The sequence below is a fragment of the Callorhinus ursinus genome, unplaced genomic scaffold (assembly GCF_003265705.2).
Source record: "Callorhinus ursinus isolate GAN/ISIS: 27379988/994484 unplaced genomic scaffold, GSC_fseal_2.0 scaffold2, whole genome shotgun sequence".
NCBI classification, from domain to species: domain Eukaryota; kingdom Metazoa; phylum Chordata; class Mammalia; order Carnivora; family Otariidae; genus Callorhinus; species Callorhinus ursinus.
Genome location: NW_027397064.1, coordinates 42,820,968 through 42,843,203, shown reverse-complemented (window position 1 = coordinate 42,843,203; position 22,236 = coordinate 42,820,968). Strand labels below are relative to the sequence as shown.

General features: G+C 40.0%; 3 protein-coding genes and 1 long non-coding RNA gene across 5 annotated transcripts in view; 3 read left to right on the top strand and 1 right to left on the bottom strand.

The window, feature by feature from the left end:
- The first annotated feature begins 522 nt into the window (after positions 1-522).
- On the top strand, positions 523-4,379 carry ASDURF (ASNSD1 upstream open reading frame). The gene is made up of 4 exons (XM_025848747.2): positions 523-701; positions 2,434-2,487; positions 3,576-3,651; positions 4,242-4,379. The coding sequence occupies exons 1-4, from the start codon at positions 612-614 to the stop codon at positions 4,310-4,312; spliced, it is 291 nt and encodes a 96-aa protein (XP_025704532.1). The 5' UTR covers positions 523-611; the 3' UTR covers positions 4,313-4,379.
- On the top strand, positions 4,334-9,263 carry ASNSD1 (asparagine synthetase domain containing 1). Its single transcript, XM_025848743.2, has 3 exons — positions 4,334-5,800; positions 6,079-6,260; positions 8,909-9,263. The coding sequence occupies exons 1-3, from the start codon at positions 4,334-4,336 to the stop codon at positions 9,192-9,194; spliced, it is 1,935 nt and encodes a 644-aa protein (XP_025704528.1). The 3' UTR covers positions 9,195-9,263.
- Positions 9,264-12,589: 3,326 nt separating this feature from the next.
- ANKAR (ankyrin and armadillo repeat containing) overlaps positions 12,590-22,236 on the top strand; it is a 75,828-nt gene continuing 66,181 nt past the window's right edge. Inside the window, exons 1-2 of the mRNA XM_025848728.2 lie at positions 12,590-12,963; positions 14,563-15,197. Of these exons, the coding sequence (XP_025704513.1) occupies positions 14,597-15,197 (601 nt within the window). The 5' untranslated portion in view covers positions 12,590-12,963; positions 14,563-14,596. The remainder of the gene's footprint in view (positions 12,964-14,562; positions 15,198-22,236) is intronic.
- On the bottom strand, positions 13,397-21,576 carry LOC112806451 (uncharacterized). Of its 2 annotated transcripts, none has more exons than XR_012374906.1 (3): positions 21,252-21,576; positions 18,509-18,632; positions 13,397-13,784 (listed from the first exon to the last, which is right to left on the bottom strand). It is a non-coding gene; the product is annotated as an uncharacterized lncRNA (long non-coding RNA). The 2 variants fall into 2 exon arrangements; XR_003203875.2 differs by having other exon boundaries at positions 13,397-13,517.

The following is a 22,236-nucleotide window of genomic DNA, read 5'->3' as shown; positions in this document are numbered from 1 at the left end:
TTTCTCATAGGAGTGAGATATTGTAAATAAAGCATGGAACATACTTACATTAAAAATTTATTCATTTATCTGAAATTTACATTTAACTGGACATCCTGTATTTTATCTTTTAGCCCTAATCAGAAGTTAACAAAAATTTTACCAAGTCTGTACAATTCCGTTATCAACAATGTATCTCTTAAATCAATGGCTAGTTTCATATCCTTCCTTGCCTAGATAATTAAGTGGTATTTTTTACCCCGCTTCTATTCTTTATATTTACCACTGGAGGGCGCATATAACGCACAATCCACTGGATTCCAGGCAGTAAGGAGACCACAAAAGCGTTTCCACGTTGGATCCGCTAGGGGACCATTCGGAAACCTCTCTGATTTCACAACCAGGATCACGCGCTCACTAAGCATCTGTGCGCACGCGCACAACTCCTCCCAAGATACATCCGATTGCGCAGGCGTTCCAGTGAATGCGCAGCCGCTATTGGTAAGACTGACAGGAAAGAGAAAGGGAGAGGGTGGGGCCACGGGGAGCGCGCACGCGCTGTGGCTGAGGACTGGAAGGTATTGGGCTCAAGTGAGGGGTGGTGAAATTTGAGTTCTACGAGCTCGGTGGAGATGCCCAGCAGGGGGTCGCGGCCCGAGGACAGCGCCGGGCTGTTCTCTGTAGACCACCCGACGCTACACAAGGAGGATCTTAGCAGCAAGGTGAGTGTGGAACGAGGCGCGAAAGTTCGGACTTGGCTCCGCTCGTCTCCGCAGAAGGTCCCCCGCGCCACATGGCCCAGCCTAGGCTTTGCCCTGCTGCTTTGCTCCTTTTAGTCTTAGCATTTGGCAGCTAGAGTTAAAGGGAGACCATGAAATTTACCCCAAGATTAGACCCAGATGGTAGTGGTACAGAAGTTTGGTTGGGATCTTTTCTCCCTACTCTTTTTAAACTGTTAGAAGTACCTTCTACTCCAGGTCTATTGTGGTGTTTTCCATCTCAGAAAATGCCACCACCATCCATTCACTTGTCTGTGCCAATAACCTGGGAGCTATCCTTGACGTCCATCACGAAGACCTACCAGTTCTACTTCTGAAGCTCCTTTCAGATAAATCCCGTTGTCACAGTGTACACACACCATCCGAAACCAGCCATCTTCATCTACCATCGGGAACCCTGCATAAGTTTCCTAACCGGTCACTCCTTCATCCATCCTTACCTTCTTCCAATCTGTTCTCCACTTTAGGCAGAGCAGTGATCCTAAAATATGTGTCTGATTGTCACTGTTCTATCCAAAAAGGCAGGGGGGAGGGAACGGAGCAATGTACAACTTAACTGCCATAAACAGACAAAACCTTTCAAAATATACTGGAGATGGGAATGGTTATAGCCTTCAGGTATTAGATGTCCTAGATTTTAGTTTAGTTCTGTCCCAAACTAACAGTGACATCTCAAGCAAGTCTCTGATCCCTCTGTATCAGTTTCCTTGTTTAAAGTAAGTGAAATGTATACCTGCTATTTCTAAAATGAATGGGGATGCACTTTTCAAACACAAGTCTGAAGGAGGTTATACAAATTTGGTCTTGGAATTCAGTTCAAATCTAGCCAATTACTACATTGACTGGAGAGACAGAAGTGTACACACCTATGGGTAGTGAATTTTCAAATTACATATAGCCCACTCCAATTACTACCATAGCAAGCCATTTATACTGATGGATGACAGATCTCTGAGGTGTGTGAGGTAGGACAGAGATTATAAATCCTGCTTTTAGAGATACTGGTGACACAATATCATGTTCACAACATAACTGCCTTTACTGAAACGAGTTAGAAATTTCACTTCCACTTAGTTGTGCCTTGTGCTCTACCCTGCTAATAAAAAGTGAGGCATAGTTCCAACAGTGCCAGCACCATTCTACTCTTTGAAACGTAAAGAAGAATAAAGCCAAGATGGAAAGTAATACGCCTTACTGCCCCAGGTAGGGCATTTATACTACTTACTTGTTCTGAACGTGTGGCTACACCATTCAGTACATAAATCATGAAAAGCATTGATATTTCATGATGTGCTATTAAAAAAAAAAGCAAAAACATAAATCACTGAAAACTGATACTACTTTTGGTGCATATTGTCTATGTTAAATAAAAGGCACAGACTTTGTTTAGTAACTGTGGTCTTTACATGAATGCCGGTTACCAACCCCAAACCCCTTATCTGGGTTCAATGGGCTTTTTAACACCTGTCAAGTGTAATCACTGTTTCCTCTTCCAACTTTCCCCCAGCTGCACCCCCACACACTGCTGTTCAAAAAGAATCTTTGTATTCACAGACTGCCCGTTTGGGCAACCAGTAAATTATAGCCCCTTATCCTATCTCTCTAATTTTAAAAGGCCCTCGATCCAGCATACTTTGCTAGCCTCTGATTTAAGAAGTTTTCTTTATTTCCTTAGATTAAAGAACAAAAAATTGTTGTGGATGAACTTTCTAACCTGAAGAAGAACAGGGTGAGTTATTAGGATAATTCTGAATTGTATGTGGGAAGGTTTGATTATATCTTATTAACTATATACTGAAGTTAAAAGAATTATATATAAGATTTATATTTACATTAAAATTTGCAAAACTTCAGCATCTTTTTTAGTTCCATTGCAAAAGTGAAAAGTGTCCAAGATTTTATACACATAGTGGATATCTATACATTAATTATAGTTGATAATATTTTTTTCCCCATCCTATGCAATTTGCACTACCTTTGAACCAAATGATACTAATTATACAATGGTTATCTTGGGTCTTTAATCACTAATGGTATTGACTTATACTTGAATTTGGTGTTTTCATTTGAAATAAATAACCTATAAATAAAGGAAACTATGCCTTTAAGTGAATGTGGATAATTGTTGAAAAAACAAAAGGTAAATTGCTTCCCCCCCAAATTTTTTTACACAAATCGTCCAAATTTAATGCCATGTGCATTAATGTATTCATAAACAAGCTACTGCTTTATGTGTACTTATACTGTCAAAAATTACATTTTAAAGTTCAGGAAGAAGTGATTTTGAGCCCTTTAAAGCATTTGATAAGTAACAGGTTGGTTAAACATTTATGATATTGTCCCTTTTGGAATTTTAGAATTTAAGGCACAACTGATACAAACTTTCTAGAGGGCAAGTTGGCAGAATGTATCAAAGCCTTAAAACTATGTAGCACTTTGACCCAGTTCCATTTATAGGAATTGATATTTATGAGTCATGGGAGTGAACAAAGATTTAGTTACAAATAACTTCATTGCAAGGTTGATTTATAAAGTTGGTAATATCTTAAATGTCTAAAACTTGAGGACTTATCAAATAAACTGTAATGTTCAAGGAAACTGATAGTTGATATATGCAGAGAAAATACATTTCACCTCAGTGTTAATGGTAGCAGTTTCTAGATGGTAAGATAATGGGTGACTTTTGTTTACCTGTATTTGCTAAGGTATTCTGAATATATGTTATTGAAGTTCAAGAATATACAATAAAAGAGTTCAGAGTTTTGACATATGCTTTTTAGATCAAATCCTGATATTAGCCTAAATTATGTTTTGCAGAAAGTATATAGGCAGCAACAGAACAGCAACATATTCTTTCTTGCAGACCGAACAGAAATGCTTTCTGAAAGCAAAAGTAAGTTTTTTTTTTTTTTTGGTGTATTATATAGAAATGCATGAAAAGTCTTTTCTAGGCTTTCTGTAGAAACTCATGGTAGTGCCTAAATTATACTCTCTGTATCTGAATGTTTAAATATATATCTGAAGCTTGGATGGTGGTATATCAAGTAAAATTAATGCTGTGGTTTGGTTTTTTTTCAAGGCAGCCTTCCAAAGATGAGTCTACAGTAAAAATAAAATAAAAATATGTAAGTTGTGTTAGAATTATTAATGTGTGCTTTAGAATTTTTGGCAGGTCTAGGTATGAGAACTGCTCTACCACTTTCTCCCTTTGTGACTTTGAGTGAATAACTTTGAGCCTCCAAAGTTTTTTGGGACTTAAACAAGAAGGGCTAGCCCATAGCCCAGTGCTTGGGCCAAAATAAGCATTTGATAAACAAATTATTTCCTAAAAGATAAACATTTGTCATTAGAAGCCTGTTGTAACACAGTGCATATACTCAGGTGGTTTGATCTTGGTAAATAGCCTATGTTGCTCTATGAATTACCAGGGAAAGGTCTAAGAATTTTCATTTTACTTAATATTCCTTCTCCACTCCCCCACAGATATACTGGATGAACTGAAAAAAGAATACCAAGAAATAGAAAACTCAGAGAAGACCAAAATCAAGAAATAGTCAATTTGATTTCACACAACAATGTGTGGCATTTGTTGTTCTGTAAGCTTTTCTGTTGAGCATTTCAACAAAGATTTGAAAGAGGATTTACTGTATAATCTTAACCGACGAGGACCCAATAGTAGTAAACAGTTGTTAAAGTCTAGTGTTACCTACCAGTGTTTATTTTCTGGTCATGTCCTTCACTTGAGAGGTGTTTTGACTGCCCAGCCTGTGGAACATGAAAGGGGTGATGTGTTCCTGTGGAATGGAGAAGTCTTTAGTGGCATAAAGGTCGAAGCTGAAGAGAATGATACTCAAATAATGTTTAATTACCTTTCCTCTTGTAAGAATGAAGCTGATATTTTGTCACTCTTCTCAGAAGTCCAAGGTCCTTGGTCTTTTATATATTACCAAGCGTCCAGTCATCATCTATGGTTTGGTAGAGATTTTTTTGGTCGCCGTAGCCTGCTTTGGCATTTTAGTAATTTGGTCAAGAGTTTCTGCCTCTCTTCAGTTGGCGTACAGACATCCGGAGTGGGCAGTCAGTGGCAAGAAGTTCCAGCATCTGGAATTTTCAGAATTGATCTCAAGTCTGCTTCCATTTCCAAATCTGTGGTTTTAAAATTGTACCCTTGGAAATCTGTTTCTGGGGAGAATGTTATCAAAGAATGTGTTAATAGCCTGACTCAGATTTCAGCAAACTTGCCTGCATTTGTATCAGTGGTAGCAAATGAAGCCAAACTGTATCTTAAAGAACCTATTGTTCCTTTAAATATGATGTTACCACAAGCTCCCCTTGAGATTCCTTGCAGTAACACTGCTAGTGTCCCTCCTACAAGGGAAACACTTCAGGTCTTTCTTACTGATGGACACACAAAGGAAGTAGTTCAGCAGTTCATTGATGTCCTGAGTATCGCAGTGAAGAGACGTGTCTTGTGTTTACTTAGGGATGAAAACCTGACACCAAGTGAGGCTTTGAAAACTTGTGATAGGAAAGCCAACGTTGCAATCCTGTTTTCTGGGGGTATCGATTCCATGGTTATTGCAGCCCTTGCTGACCGCCATATACCTTTAGATGAACCAATCGATCTTCTTAATGTGGCTTTCATGACTAAAGAAAAGACCGTATTAACTGGTTTTAACACAAAGAGGAAAAAACAGAAAAGTCGTTGTGAAATATCTTCTGAAGAATCCTCTAAAAATAATGCTGCTGGTAGTGATGATGATGGTCCTGATAAACAATTCAGTGTACCAGATCGTATCACAGGCAGAATGGGACTAAAGGAACTACAAGCTGCTAACCCTTCCCGGATTTGGAATTTCATTGAAATTAACGTTTCTCTGGAGGAACTGCAAGAATTAAGAAGAACTCGAATATGCCACTTGGTTCAGCCCTTGGATACAGTGTTGGATGATAGCATTGGCTGTGCAGTCTGGTTTGCTTCTAGAGGAATTGGTTGGTTAGTGACCCAGGATGAAGTGAAATCCTATCAGAGCAGTGCAAAGGTATGGCACGGCAGACACACTGTACTCAGATTTCTGAGACCTCATTTTGACCTTTTAAAGCTATTAGCATTTAGATTGCAAGAAAAGAGCATATTTTAATTGCATTTAACCTGCAGTGTGATGTATAAGACAAAAATTGGGCATATTTTTACTACTTTATGACTTGCCTTGTGTTTTTGTCAGAAAATGTTATTTTTGAGATGATAACTTTTTAAGCTTTGCTTTTATTTTAGTCATTATCTTATGTTGGAAGTATGGATTTCTTTAAACCGTTACAGGTAGTTCTTACTGGAATTGGTGCTGATGAGCAACTTGCAGGTTATTCTCGCCATCGTGTCCGCTTTCAGACACACGGAATGGAAGGATTAAATAAGGAAATTGAGATGGAACTGGGACGAATATCTTCTAGAAACCTTGGTCGTGATGACAGAGTTATCGGTGATCACGGAAAAGAAGCAAGGTAATTCTACTTACGTAAGTGCTGTGAGTAATTTTGTAGAAACACTAGACTGTAAAAGGAGATTTTTTCGGTTCCTTTTCTCTGGAGACTGTTGAAATGAATAACAGTAGCAACAATAATATCTTGGCCTTATATTACAAACACCGTCCATCAGAGGGGAAGCTGGGGAGGGGTCAGGGGAGCACTTATTTTCCAGAACTCATACTCTAAGCAATGTCTTTTTGGTAATTTTCAAAGATAATACAATGGCGTGATTGTTTTCCGTGATACAGTGGAAAAGACTGTAAAACGGAGGTAATGGAATGCTGAGAGAAGGTATATAAAGGGTTGGGTTTTGTTTCAAATGTTGGCTTTCCTCCCAGTAAGAGCATAGGCCCTACTCCCACACTTTCCTCTCCAGTGAGAGGGCACCGGCTTTGTCACTGTGGACATTTCTGTATGTAGAGATCCATACTGATGTCAGTGGTGGTTCCAGGACTGGATTCCCCTCTGCTATGTTTTGTGAACTCAATTTGGTCATATGTTGCAGATTACCTAACTCTTTCAAAGAGATCAAGGCACTTTCATGTGTATATTCTCTTTTAACTTAGGGGTTTATTTTTACCTACAACATATTTCTGAGGGTAATAAACAAATGCTTGAGAACCACTTTTTAAATTACCGAGGATAAAGAAAGATGTTTTATTTAGTTATAAAAAGCAGAAGTTTGTTCAACTAGGTTAATTTATTAAGTGGTAGTTTATTACAAGGGTACAAGCATGTGAGAATAGGGAGTCCAAATAAGCTTTGTGAGGATTGGGACATCATAACATAACTGCTCTAACACTTCACTGTTTCAGCTTTTCAGTATATATAGAAAATGTTGAAGTTCTATATCTACTAAATATACAATATACGTACATAATTTACATATATTACATACCACAATGTGAAAACTGTAAAATGTTTTCCTTTTGAAGGGTGTATGTATTTGAGAGAGAGAGAGAGAGAGAAATTCAGTCCTTTATTTCAGGTAGGTCAGAGAAAAGGAAATTTATTTTATTTAGTAAAAGCAGTTAATTCTAAAGGCCCCATATGATACCCTCATGTAAAAGTGCATATGAAGAATGTTTCAAACAGCGAATACAGAATTGTGATTTAACAAATACCACGATAGTGGCTAGATCCAATATCAATTTATTATGTATTTTGGCATACATACTAGTGCTCCATTGATTAGATTATCTTATATATAAATTTGTTTTTGTAGTTCATTTTTACAAAGTATTCCACATAACGAATGCCTTTACCCTTTCCAGTCTCTCTACATGAGCTAGAATAAAATGTAATAAAACAGAAACACTACTGTAACAGTACTGCATTTAAAGAATTGGAGGGAGAGTTTTAAAGTATTTTAAACAAAACCCAGGATTTTGTAGGAAATTAGGGAAGCCAAAGGGCAGAAAGTTATTTTTTTTAAATCCAGTACTTTGTTCTGTTAATACCATTTGCCTCCATTTAAATGGCTTAAAGGTAATCAATTTTTTTTTAAGATTTATTTATTTCAGAGAGAGTATGCGCACACCCACACAGGCACACACATGAGTGGGAGGAGGGGAAGAGGGAGGGAGAGAATCCTCAAGCAGACTCCCTGCTGAGCATGGAGCCTGATGCGGGGCTCAGTCCCACAACTGACCATGAAATCATGACCTGAGCCAAAACCAAGAATCAGACACTTAACGGACTATGCCGCCCAGGCACCCCAATTTTTTTTTTTTTTTAAGTTTTATTTATTTCAGAGAGAGAGAGGATGCAGGAGTGCGAACAGGGGGAAAGGCAGAGGAAGAGGGGATGCGGACTCCCTGCCGAGCGCAGAGCCCAGCTGGGGCTCTATCTCCTGACTGGGAGAGCGTGACCTGAGCTGAAACCAAGAGTCAGACCCTCAACTGACTGAGCCACCCAGGTGCCCCTAAACAGTTTTGAAAACCATAAAATTTTACCATAAGTAAATGTTTCACAAGTTCAGGATTATAGAGCCCTTCTGTATTGATTTCATACCTCTAAAGTTCATTTACTTTTGACATGATAAAGAGCACACAGATTGAATAATTGAGTCAAGACTGTACTTGTGGGGCACTGGGTGGCTCAGTCATTAAGTGACTGCCTTCGGCTCAGGTCATGATCCCAGGGTCCTGGGGTCGCATCCCGCATCGGGCTCCCTGCTCGGCGGGGAGTCGGCTTGTCTTTCTCCGTCCTCACGCCCCTACTCCCCACCCCCCAATTCGGGCTCTCTCTCAGAGAAATAAATAAAACCTTAAAAAAAAAAAAAAAGACTGTATTCGTTTTCCAAGGCATCCCCAAAGAAACCTTGTGAAACAATTTGAGATTATTTCTAACCATAGGCCTAATTTATTTAGTTTTTGAGGCAAAATTTCTTTTGTAGCATATGTATTAAAATTAGTCACATGAAATATTTGCTAATGTGATTAAATTTTAGCTGTAAAATTCTGTAAATAACCAGAATATTTTTAATTGAGAAAAACAGTACCATCAAAAATTAATTGGATGTGATAAATTTTAATATTGAATAAAGTGTAAAAGAAATAATCATAATACATTGGTTTGTTTGTTTGTTTTTTATAGTGATTATATATATCTATTTATTTTAGATTTCCTTTCCTGGATGAAAATGTCGTCTCCTTTCTAAATTCCCTACCGGTTTGGGAAAAGGCAAACTTGACTTTCCCCCGTGGAATTGGTGAAAAACTAATTTTGCGTCTTGCAGCAGTGGAACTTGGCTTAACAACCTCTGCTCTTCTGCCAAAACGGGCCATGCAGTTTGGATCCAGAATTGCAAAAATGGAAAAGAATAATGAAAAGGCATCTGATAAATGTGAAAGGCTCCAAGTCATTTCCTTAGAAAACCTTTCTATTGAAAAGGCGATTAAAACGTAATACTTCACAATGTAACAATATTTACTGAATAATGATTATGTAAAAATAAAACACTCTGCTCCTCTATTATTATATAATGTGGTATTAAGGTTCATTACATGAATTTTTACTTAGCTATATAACTTAATATAACCAATTTAGTCAAATTAACACTGGAGAAAAAGAAACACTTGAAAGAACAACTTGGATGTTTGAAGCTGTGATACTAACATTACTTTGAGCTCTTACATGGTAATGTCCCACCGGCAACACTAAAAGAAGAAAGCAGGTTTCACCGAGTCTTCTCTTGGTAGCTACACCCAGAAATAACTCAGTTTCTTGTTGTCAGGAGCCTGGCTGAAACAGGCTGTTTGACAGATGAGAGAACTACGGTTTAGAGAAGCTAAACAGTTTGCTTGAGGTTCACATTCCTGAGCAACACTTGTTACTTCTGTTACATCTCTTTAGGCAGCTAGTTTTCCCACTCAGAGCTTCTGATGATTTTAAGCGTTCTCCTGTCCCCAAAATCTCTAGCCTCCTGTCTTTGCCTCATTCTCAGCTCATGACCTGGGCTTTTCACAGAGAATCAGTCATCAGGACAAGAAATGCCTACACTTTCCAACACCAGAACTTTTTTTTTTTTTATTTTTTGTTTTTTTAAGATTTTATTTATTTATTTGACAGAGAGACACGACGAGAGAGGGAACACAAGCAGGGGGAGTGGGAGAGGGAGAAGCAGGCTTCCCGCTGAGCTGGGAGCCTGACGTGGGCCTTGATCCCAGGGTCCTGGGATCATGCCCTAAGCCAAAGGCAGACGTAACGACTGAGCCACCCAGGCGCCCTCCAACAACTGTCAAAAGGCTGTGTCTCCACCTGTTCTCTGTATCCCAACCCTTCTTGCCTTATAGGAGTCTTACACTCCTCTCTCCTGTATCTTCAGCCTCTTTGTAGGATCCTTCCTATCATTTAAAGTGTTCTGGTCTAACTAATTTAGAATATACATACCTGGTTCTGTATCTTCCTCTGCTTATCATCTCTTGCCTCCCATCCACACTCACCCTCTGCACCTTTATGTCTCAACTCCACTCCGGCCTGACATCCACCCACTTTAGTCAGCTGTGACCACCATACCAAGGTCACTGGGGTCTATCCCCAATTAGGGCTGACACCCTTTCCGGACCTGGACATACTTCGATTCTTTTAATCTTGGTGGGAAAGTAGTTTTAGGATACTGACAAATGGAAACCTGTCAGACTTTCACATGCTCTGAATTTATCCTCTGGGAAATGCAATGCTCAAACCATATTTAGATACTAACTTTAATAGCTTTCATCCTTTTACCTAAGGGCGGACAACTTAAAGTATCTATGTGGTTCCGAGCACCAAATTGACATTGCTCCTATCAGGAATAGATAAACTAAGAGATTTGCCTAGCAGCCTAGATTTGAATATAATAACTTTTATGGTAACAATATAGTTCAATCCTAAAAACATCTATCATTTATACAGTGATGATTATGTGGCAGGTGCTACTTTATGAGCTTTGCATGTATTAATCCAATTGAACCTCGGTAGGGAATTTCCAGGTCATCTGCTCCAGCATTTTGTTTTGTCCCCAGAGAGCCTAATTCTTTAGAACTTTCTTACTACTTAATTCCATAAACCCTGGGATGAAGTTCTGTGTTAGTCCTTAAAACAATTTTCCCAAGATTTGAGACACTTAGAACAAACCATCTGGTACCTGAGCAAAAAACATGTCAGTAGAAGAGTCTATACAGATTGTTCATAAATGCAAACATGCAAACTTGTTACAGAAGCAGTGACGTTTTTACATCCCTGCCCTGGAACAGCAATCATAAATTTCTAATACTACCTCCATAGCAGCTAAAATCATGACGTGATTGGACTAAGAAATTCTGCCCCCCAAAAGTCACTAAAACACCCACGTTGGTACATTCAGTGGAAAAGTTCAAGTTATCCCCCTTGACCTAGCAGGAGCAGACAATGAAGTTGGGCATTCCCTTATTCACAAAACACTTCTCTTGGCTTCTGTGCCCAAACCTGGTTTTCCTCCTGCCTTCCTGGCTGCTCGCCCTTTGTGTTCTTTGCTGATTCCATCCTCTCCTCCTGACCTTTAGATACTAAATTTCTCAGGTTTCCGTCCTGGGTTCCAAACTTCTCAATTCTTTCCCTTGGTGATTTCAGCCACTCTCTTGGCTTCACTCACCCTAAGCCTGCCCAAATGTATGCATCTACCCCAACCTGCCATTCTTAGCCTGGACCTGACATGTATATTTAAGGCATTCCTGGCATCTCTACTTAGTTCTGTCACCGGTACATCAAGGTCAATATGTCCACAGCTGAACTCTTAATCTTGCCCTGATTCCCCATTTCTCCTGACAGAAATTTGAGTGTCATCTGGATAACCACTTTCTTATTTTTTTAAGATTTTATTTATTTATTTATTTGAGAGAGAGAATGAGAGAGAGAGCGAGCATGAGAGGGGGGAGGGTCAGAGGGAGAAGCAGACTCCCCGCTGAGCGGGGAGCCCGATGTGAGACTCGATCCCGGGACTCCAGGATCATGACCTGAGCCGAAGGCAGTCGCTTAACCACCTGAGCCACCCAGGCGCCCAACCACTTTCTTTTTTAAACACCACCCACATTCAATGTCGCCACCTCATTATTTCTCAAATCCATCCATAGCCCTGGATTTCCACTGCCACACACTCTAGCCTGTACCTAGCATCTACTGCCACCAACCTAGCCCAAACCTTTAGAAAAAAGTTCAAAATCATTAACTCAGCAACCCGGGTGATGAGGCCCTCACCTGCCTCTATGGCCTAATTTTGTGCCCATCGTCTTTCTAGTTCTTTAGGCAAGGTTTTGTTTGGTTTCTCAAAAAGTTCAACTTCCTTCTCAACTGGATTCTTCATCACCTGTTGTTCCCTATCCCTGGAAAGGTATTTCTCCAACTCTGCTTGGATAGCCCTTTGTCATCTTCCAGGCTGTTTAAAATATCACTTCCTCCCGGCAGCCTTTCCCAGCCCCTAGTCTCCGTTTGATTTCTTTCGTGTGCTGTCATTACATCTCATATTATCACCTGTTTAAATATAATTTTATGACTATCTGTGTTAACTATAAGCCCCTTGAGCTTATGTGTCTGTCCTGTTCTCCAAGGTCTCCAAGTCCCGGCACACAGTGCCTGGCTCATAATAAGGGTTCGGTAAATATTTGCTGAGTGAAAGAATAATGATGCAGGTGGGATTCCAACTCAGGAACCTGGCGCCTTTGCCTCTGCCACTCTGGATTTGCGTTTTCGTGGAGGCAAACTGTGAAAGTGAAAAGTGATGGGGAAGCACAGTGCTCAGAGCATGAGGCGGGATTGAGGGGAGGGGAAGGGAGGGGCAGTGACACCTCTCGGAAAATTCAGCAGTGCCAAGCGAGCGTCACGCCGCCCGGAAGCACTGCTCAAGGGCGCACAGGGGCGCCCCCTTGCGGGGCGGCCGAGCCGTCCTCGCCCGAGGACCAAGGGCTTCCAGGCGCGCGGGTTCTGGCCAGAGGTGGAGGGCTCCCAGGAGGGCCGCGTGAGCGGGCGTTCCCCGGAGGTCGCTGCAGGAGAGTCCCTCTCAGGTCCTACCTGCAGAGGCTCCTCCTTGCCCTTGCCCACCAGGGGCTCCTGAAGGTGAGAAGCCATTCAGGGCGACGGCTGTCTCCAGCTCCCACGAATATTCTGGGGACCAGAGTGGACGCAGCTTCCTTCTCCTGGACAAGAAAACAATCATTCCAAAGTAAGTTTCTTCCCTTCCCTGTCCTTTCCCCTCTTTCGTGTCCATGTGGGCATAGGTCTTGGACCAGACCTGGGTTGGTTCCGATTCTTTAGGTATGAAACCATAGGCACCTTCCTAGTCTCCATCTCTGCGTCTACACAGTGATGGGTACCAACGCCTACCTCAAAGAGTTGGGTTCTCCAAGTGTCCTGTCTGAACTAGCAGCATCAGCATCACCTCTAACTTTTCAGAAATGCAAATTACCCAGCTCACCCCAACAGACTGAATCAGAAACTCTTAAGCAGGGTTCATCAATGTTTTAACAAGCTCTAGGTGGTTTCGATGCAGGGCAAATGTTAAGAATCACTACATGAGAGGCGCCAATTAAATGAAATAAGTAAAATAGTGTGTATAAAGAGCTGGGCAAATAGTAGACGCTCAAAAAATAGTGGTTATGATCATTTTTATTCCAAGAACAGAAAGGCATTTAGTTACATAGAAACAGAAAGTTAAATAGGCTCTTCTTGTCGTTCCTTTTCTTTTAAGCAGGTCTTTATTTTCTTGCTTTAAAAAATCTAAAAACAAAATAAACATATACAAAAAGGCTTCTCCAACAAAAAAGAATAGGTATGCAACAGTACCTTCTCTACAAACATTTCTTTTTGACATACTTCTTAGTATCTTTTGACTTTTGAAAAGCAGAACATGATTAATGTTTAAAGATTTCACTTTTTAAATTGTTTTAATTCAAATCTCAACTTTCTTATGGTGTAATTAGTTTAAGACTGAAAATCGTAATAGAACTGCCATATGATCCAGCAATTCCACGTCTGGGATTTTACCTGAAGAAAATGAAAACATTAACTCAAAAAGATATATTCACTTCCATCTTCATTGCAGCATTATTTAGAATAGTTTAGATATGGAAACAACCTAAGCATCCATCAACAGATGACTGGACAAAGAAAATGTGGTTAAATGTATACAATGGAATATTCAGCCATAAACAAGAATGAAATCTTGCTATTTGCAACTACACGGATGGAACTTTAGGGCATTATGCTAAATGAAATAAGACAGACAAATACTGTATGATCTCACTTATATGTAGAGTTAAAAACACACACAAGCTCATAAATACAGGAAACAGATTGGTGGTTGCCAGAGGAGGGGATTGGGGGGTTGGGGAAGCTGGAGGGAGTCAAAACTACAAACCTCCAGTTATAAAATAAGTAAGTCATGGGGATGTATTGTATAGCATGGCAACTATAGTTAATAATACTGCACTGCATTTTGAAAAGTTGCTGAGAGAGCAAATCTTAAAAGTAGGGATCACAAAAAACAATTTCGTAACTATGGATGATGATGATGTTAGCTAGACTTATTGTGATCATTTCAAAATATATACAAATATTTAATCATTGTGTTGTAGACCTCAAACTAATGTTTATGACAAGTACACCTCAATTGTTAAAAATGTTATTCAAAAAAGATTGAAAACTATCATAGCTGACCATGAAACAACCTAATAAAGATAAAGGTACAGATTTATTTGAGAAATCCAGCTTCATTACCATGACAAATTTCATTGCCTGTCTTTTCCTTTATGGTTCATTGCAGAAACTTCAGAAAGGCCACCTACAATTAGTAAGAAATGTTAAGATTGCCCAAAAAGGGATTACCTAGACTTGATCAAATTCAAGATGAAGAAACCTACCTGGAAAACTTAGCAGTACAGAGAAATGCTTCTGCTTTTTTTGAAAAATATGATCGGAGTGAAGTACAAGAGTTGCTAACTACTGCCCTAGTCAGCTGGTTGTCTGCCAAAGATGACATCTGCTCTCAAATGGACCTCCCATGTGGAATTATGACTCAAATGAATAATGTAGGTTTCTCCACTGCCATCCTGCTGACTCCTGTGGACCCTACTGCCCTCTTAGACTATAGAGAAGTCCATCAAATCATAAGAGAGTTGGCTGTTGGAATTTATTGCTTAAATCAAATTCCCTCAATCAGTTTAGAAGCTAACTATGATCAGAGTTCTTCTTGTCAATTACCACCAGCTTATTATGATACCAGAATTGGGCAAATTCTGATCAATATTGACTACATGCTGAAAGCACTGTGGCATGGAATATACATGCCCAAAGAAAAACGCGCCAGATTCTCTGAATTGTGGCGTACTATCATGGACATTGATCCAGATGGGAAGCCTCAAACACATAAAGATATTTTTGCAGAGTTTAGTTCTGCAGGTAAGAGAATCTAACATGCTTTATTTTTATTGGAAGCCATCTTTTTAATTTAAAAGTAATTTATCTTTGTCTCAGTTGGAGTTTTCTGTTTATACTCCTTGTCTTACAGAGCCTAAGTAGGAAAATCAGTAATAGAGCCAAGAGTAGAATTTGAGTGCACTGAGAAAAATCTCCAAACTTGGAAAAGAAATGACTGCCAGGTTGGCTAGTCATCTACATTGACATTTTTATAAACCTCAAAAATGAATGACAGGAGAATTGAAGTGAAGGATAGATGTGCATCAGCAATCTAAGCTTTGGTATTTTAGTAGCATTTGGTTTAATAAGTATTTGTTCTTGATTCACCTAACTTTTAAATTCCTTCCTTCTGAGGGCCATATTTCTCTAAAGCCTGTATATTCACAACAGATACCACTAAATCCTGGTGCATCTCCCCAATATATGTAAATGTTTTATTGAGCTATTAAAAAAAAAAAAATCCCCTAAGTTCCTTTGTAGTAGGCCAAGTGGAATGGGGAGTAAATTGGGAAATGAGTGGTTCAGTGTTCCCAACTGCTTTCATTGATTAAATATAGCTAATCATTTTCTAAGTAGATTTCCATAGTTTGTGGGCACAGGCTTGAAAATAAGTCTCAATTCTGGTAAAAAATGTGTTAGAATTTCACTTGAGGGAGCACAGCAATAGATTTTACATAGATTTTAATCTCGCCTGAAACTAAAAAAGGATGACAGTTTGTCCTTCAGGAATAAAATGTCACTCAGACATTTCCTTTCTTGACTAGTCTGAGAACAGATCTGTTGATTTGCGTATTGCATTTAAATTGGCTGCACTTTAAGGAGGTTGATATTCAAAATACAATATTTTCAATTTTTATTCAGTTTTTTATACATAATCTTAATAAGTTTCCGCATAACCTCACTAAGGATGAAAAGGATTAATATTCTCCCCTAATTAGCCAGATTTCCCTTGGCTAAATAGAACTAATAACAGAAACTCTTAATGGTAGATCAGGTGGAAATGAACCACTTTTTATCTGAATCGTACATGTAACTGGGGAGAAAATTACCTGAAAACAACTTTAGTTTGTCAATGTAAGTCTGGTTACTAAAGCAAATACCTTGAGAACAAAATCAGTGGTTTCTTAGCTTCTCAATAAGATGTGGAAGAATTGTGACCTTTTGAATATTTAATACAGCTAATATGGTAAGGTAGTTTCATGCAGTTGTTTCATTGTTTTCTTATTTTTTTCCTTCTCTGTCATTGATAGCTAAATCAAAAATTATACACACACACATACAAAATGTACATATATGTGTTCATAAAGGGCTCTAGTTTGATTTATTCATTTTACAAATTTTCACTGAGTTTTTATTTCTAGCTAAGACACAAAAATAAGCTGATGTTAAGAACAAGTTAGCCAAAAAAAACAAGTTAGCAGTAAGCTTACATAAAAGCTCCATGAAAAAAGAACCCCTTACCTGCCTTGTTTATCCCTGTATGTTTTGTGCCTAAGACAGTCCCTGACACAAAGTAGGCATCAACTAATATTTGTTAAATTGAGTTAAATTAATTGAATTGAATTACACCTCTCTCTTTTTTAAAGATTTATGTATTTGAGAGAGAAGAAGCATGAGCCTGGGGTGGGGGGTGAGGCAGAGGGAGAAGCAGACTCCCCACTGAACGTGGAGCCTGATGTTCCAGCTCCATCCCACGACCCCGAGGTCATGACCTGAGCCAAAATCAAGAGTTGGCTGCTTATCCAACTGAGCCACTCAGGCGCCTCCAAATGACACCCCTTGAGGGGATTTCTACCATTACCAGTTGATCAGGTTGGAAATTAAGTCTAACAGGGATGTTCCAGAGGGATTTAGTAATTGTGAACTGAGGGAGCAGCTCCTCAGCAAACATGTCCAGTCAGGATGATGTTTAGGTACAATGGCTACAACTGGGCAGTTATTCCCAACCACCATCTTCAGTGATACACATCACCGAACACTCCTGAATCTTGGGTAGGACCTGAACCACAGAAGTGTGGGTTTGCTACCCATACTATTTACTGTTTCTGAAGCTGGACTGCTGTGAAGTTCAAGTACCTGAGAATAAGATTTGCTTGATGACAGTCAGGCAGCCTGATTCACTTGCGTTGGGTTTTCAGATATGTTGCCTTAGCGTACCAGCAAGCAGTACAGTCTCTTGAAGACGGTACTTCTGTGTCTCAAGGAGAGTTTAGATAGCTAATAGCTCTCATTTCCATGCAGGGTAATCAACTTCTGTTGAGAACAGGCCCCGAGTGTAGTGAGTATAAGGCAGAAATTCTCCTCTGGGAGAGAATTACTCAATCTGTGATGTCGATGGAGTAAAAGCTAATGCCACCTGGCTAAGTGCAGAGTACCATAGGATTGGAGGGTCAGTAGCTTCTAGAAGATTATAGCTGGAACTGGAACTAACAAATCCTTTCTTGTTGTTCAGGTCCTTGAGGTGATAAGGTTGAAGAAATGCAAAGTATTGCCAGTAATATCTAGTGAATTCCATTCATTTCTGTGTTCCCTTGACAGTTCCCTCTTAAAGGACACTAACATTTTGGCATTATGTAGATGCATTATTGAAGAGAATATGGCACAGCCAAAGTCTTAAAAATATGTTAGTGTTTGCCCAGAAGTACTATCATTACTGGTAGTATAGGACCTCCAAGGATAGCTCAGGTAATATAAACAAAATATAGCTAAATTAAGATGTCCTTTTGGTAGATGATGACTCTTCTATCCTGGAAGTTGTTGAATGATTCATTGGCTAATCACTGGAAGACAGCAGGAAACAATGCACAAGCCAGATGATGTCTCTCTTTAATCGAATTAGCCAAAATGTGTCTGGAAAACTAAGCTGCATGGTTTGCCCTTCCTGACCGAGATGATGGCAGGAGCTTTGTGAAGATTTGAGCTCCATGGAGATTAAGGATCAGCAGGAATTGATAGTGGTTTCCAATGATGTTTGAGACTTGACAATCCTGACAAAAATTGGGTTTGCTTTTCTTCCCTTTTTACAAAGATTACTTGGAACCATCATTCCCACCTGGTATTTGTCAAGCCAGGCAAAGGCCAGAGTTGAGAGATTTGACTGGTAAGGAAACAACATGCCCTTTTTAGATTCAGATAATTTTTTTTCCCAGCTACATGTACAATTCCGATAAAAGTGGTTCATTTCCACCTGATTTACCACTAAATATGCTTCGGGCACTGCGATAATGGTATAGTGCAAACAATAGTGAATGACCAAGCAGAACACACACAAGACATGTATGGGGGAAACTCACAGAAGCGGGAACAGGTATGGGTTCCCCATCATGTACCACATCCGAAGCATCACTGTGAAATCTTGCAGGGCCAAGTGTTGGACTTGGGGACAGGAACCCAGACTCAGGCTGTGAGGCTTTTATGCTGCATGATCAAGGAAACACCAGGTCAGAGGCCAGATACAAGAGCAATGTGTATTAGCCTAGGTTACCCCCAAATTAGAGCCTGAAATGAGGGCTAAAGTCAGGGTAGTTTATGGGAAATGACTCCAAAGAACAGAAGTGAGGGACAGGAAAAGTGAATAGAAAAGGAGGGAACATCAATCCAAGGATGCGCTGCTGAGTTTTCACCCCTTGGGCCATGGAGGTCCATTTTGTAGAGACTCTCTGAGGAGTCCCATAGAATACATTTCAGAGTTGTCAGCCCAAGGGATAGAAGAGGGCAGTATGTATCCCCTGGCTCCTCTTCTCTGTTGGTCAACGCCCTCACACTCTAGATTTGTTCATGCATCAGAATGACTGGATGGGTTCCATCAAAAGTCTAACACAGCAGTGGTAGGGAAGTCGCAGGGCAAAAATAAGAACCATGTGGTGCGTCAGAAGCAAAGCACATTCAGGTTATGTTTTTGTGAAGCTGGTCAATGCAACAACAGCTGGAGTGAAAAATACAGTCTAGGAGGAAGTGAGATAGAGAACAAAAGGTGTCTGATATACAGTGTGACTCATGGAAACTTGGCTCCAGCCCTATCCTCCTCAGTGTTTGAGGTAGAGAAGGAATACCACTCCTCCACTGACTTGATCAGAGAACTGGGATCCAAGCCTTGTAGTTGTAGCTATATGATGACAAGCTAACAGCAATAAGTTCTAGATCATCACTCATATTTGGAGAAATGGCACTGCCATGACTGGGAGATTGGGTTCAAGCCTTGCAAATGACCATGTCATTACCTTAAACATTGTGCTAATGTGGATTTCCAAGGAACTTTGCAGGAGGCCAACTCTTTTTCTAGGAGGGCAGATGGCTAAGAATCAGTCTGGCCATGTTAAACTTTATTTACCTCTCCGATTTGCAATTTATAAAACAACCAGCAAACACCACTTTAAAAAAAAAAAAAAACAGTAGCAACAGCTGTAGAGAACAGAGCACACCAAAATCTGGTCATATTTCCAGTTTTCTGTAGGGGATTTTATTTTATTTTAATTTAATTTTATTTTATTTTTTAAAGATTTTATTTATTTGACTGAGAGAGACACAGTGAGAGAAGAAACACAAGCAGGGGGAGTGGGAGAGGGAGAAGCAGGCTTCCCGCCGAGCAGGGAGCCCGATGCAGGGATCGATCCCAGGACCCTGGGATCATGACCTGAGCCGAAGGCAGACGCTTAACAACCGAGCCACCCAGGCGCCCCATGTAGGGGATTCTAATTATGGAGGGTTTCTTGATCTGAGTAATTCTTGGCTTCTCTGATTTATTACAGTAGGTTTGTGGGATGAGGGGAAAGAAAGAAAACATATTCTTGTGATAGAAAAATGTGGAGGGGATGACTTTTAGTTAAAATACATACATATCTATCTATCTATCTATCTATCTATCTATCTATCTATCTATCTATAAAATTCACAACTGGTAAAGTGAAATGGTTTTTGTTGTTTTTCTTCAGGCCTCTGCTCATTCCCTGTCCTTTATCTGTAATGGCTTCTCCCTGCCACTTCTCCCCATTCTTCCACATTCTTCCCCAGGTTATTGCTACTCATTTCCCAAGACTTGATTCAGATACAGCCTCCTCTCTTCTATGCACACTGTGTCATTTTTGTATTGAAATTACTGATTTCATCTGTCTCCCTTATTAGCCCTTAAGCTCCTCCTCAAGAGCACAGAAAAGTAGGTCTTTTTCTTCTTTAAATTCCTCAGCACCTCATACTGTGCTTGGCACAATGTAAACTTTCAATACATGTGGAAATTAAGCAGTTGATAACAAAGTGTGAGAGAAAAGGAAATGAAGGAGACTCTAGAGTTTCTAGTTTGAGGAACTGATAGAAAAATAGTAGCATTAACCACAAAAGAAAGAAAGCAGATTTGGGGGAGAGGAAGGATGAATTTAGTTTAGGAGTGTTTCTGTGACCTTCAGATAAAGACATGTATTAGGCATTGAGAAAGAATCGAGTTCAGGACCAAAAGCAGGGCAGAAGATAAGACTAAAAGAAATTAACATAGAGGTTAAAACAATGGAGTCTTGTGTTTCTTCTTCTTCATCCTCCAAATTTAGTTATATCCAGTTTTTTTTTTATTAAATCCTTTCTCTTTTTTTACTTTATTATGACTTTGTACATATGATTTGCATAACGTGTTGCGATCACATTTCCTTTCTTTAATAACTTTATTTTGGGGGACATGAACTGTGTCATTTAAAAAAATTAGCTAAGTTTTCCAATTCCACTTCCAGCTCCTCTCAGTAAAGTCAAATACCAGGTGGTGCAGCAATTCCATTTTTTCCCTTAGAGCTGTCTCTCTCCACACCTTCAGTCTCCTCTTTCTATCTAAACTGGTTGATTCTTTTCTAGGCACTTTCCGTTAGGGCTTTCTAAAATCCTCTCCCCCATTCTCAGCCCTCCGCCACTCTGCCCCGCCCCGCGGCCTCCTCCACCCTCGCTTCCCCTTCCCTCCCCTCCCTTCGCGGCTTTCCTCCTCTCCCTTCCTCTTCTTCCCCCTTGCCGTCTCTGCCCAAATTCAAGTCCCTGTCTTTTCACCTGAGAGGTTCTCCTCACCTGTGTGGAGATGCTCGCAGTTTGTTCTCATTTAGGAGTGCGGCAGGAACAGGGCTTGCTCACTGGTACACTGCACTGTAGTGGGATCAGAAAGAAACCTTGTCCTTTCACTGGGGAGCCTCTTCCTAAATGCTCTATCTGTAGGTCTTTCCTCTTTGATCGATCTGTTTCCTGCAGTCTCCTGCCTGGTTGGAGGGCAAGTCCTGGGCCAGAGGAGGGGGAGGGGCTTTGGATCTCTCTCCAGCGCGCAGACTCTCACTGTTCCCGGTTTTCAGCTCAGCTGCTCAAACCTTTTAGAGAAGAAGGGGAGGGGTTGTGCTATCGGGGGAAGGCGATCTGGGGGTGTCACTGCACGTTAATCAGACTTTGAACCAATCTTTTCTGCTCCTCCCCCTCCTTTTTTTTTTTTTTTTTTGTAATTCCAACGCTAGGACCGGTCCTCAGAGGTACCACGTGCTTCCAATTTCTAAGCCTCCTCCCCTTGTTGGGGGAGGGAGGGTTAATTCTAACACTGGGACCTGTCGGTCAGAGAGGTTCCACGTCCTTCCAACTTACTGCCTTTCTTGGTGAGAAGAATTGACTTTGCCTATTGGCTCCAGCCACCTCAGGCTCCAAAGTTTTAGAGATGTCAGCAAATACTCTGGCTTATGTTCAGATTCTTTTAGAAATACTTTAATACTTTTCAGAAATACTTTAATTTCTTTATAATTTCTTAATTTAACTTTTGCAAAAGGGAAGTGAATCATATTGGCCATTTAAAAATCCAAGTATATTCTGGCTTTTATTGTTTTTTTTTTAATAGATTTGAGGAAGGACAAAAAGGAAAAAGAAAGGGAGGCACATTGATCTATCATTTGCACTTTTAAGTCACATATGTTACAGACTCCACATTTTCTATCAAGACATTTTATGATTCTATGCAGTTTTCTCAAGCTTAGATTAAGGGTAACATTTTAAGTGTAACTGTCCTTAAAAAGACAATTTG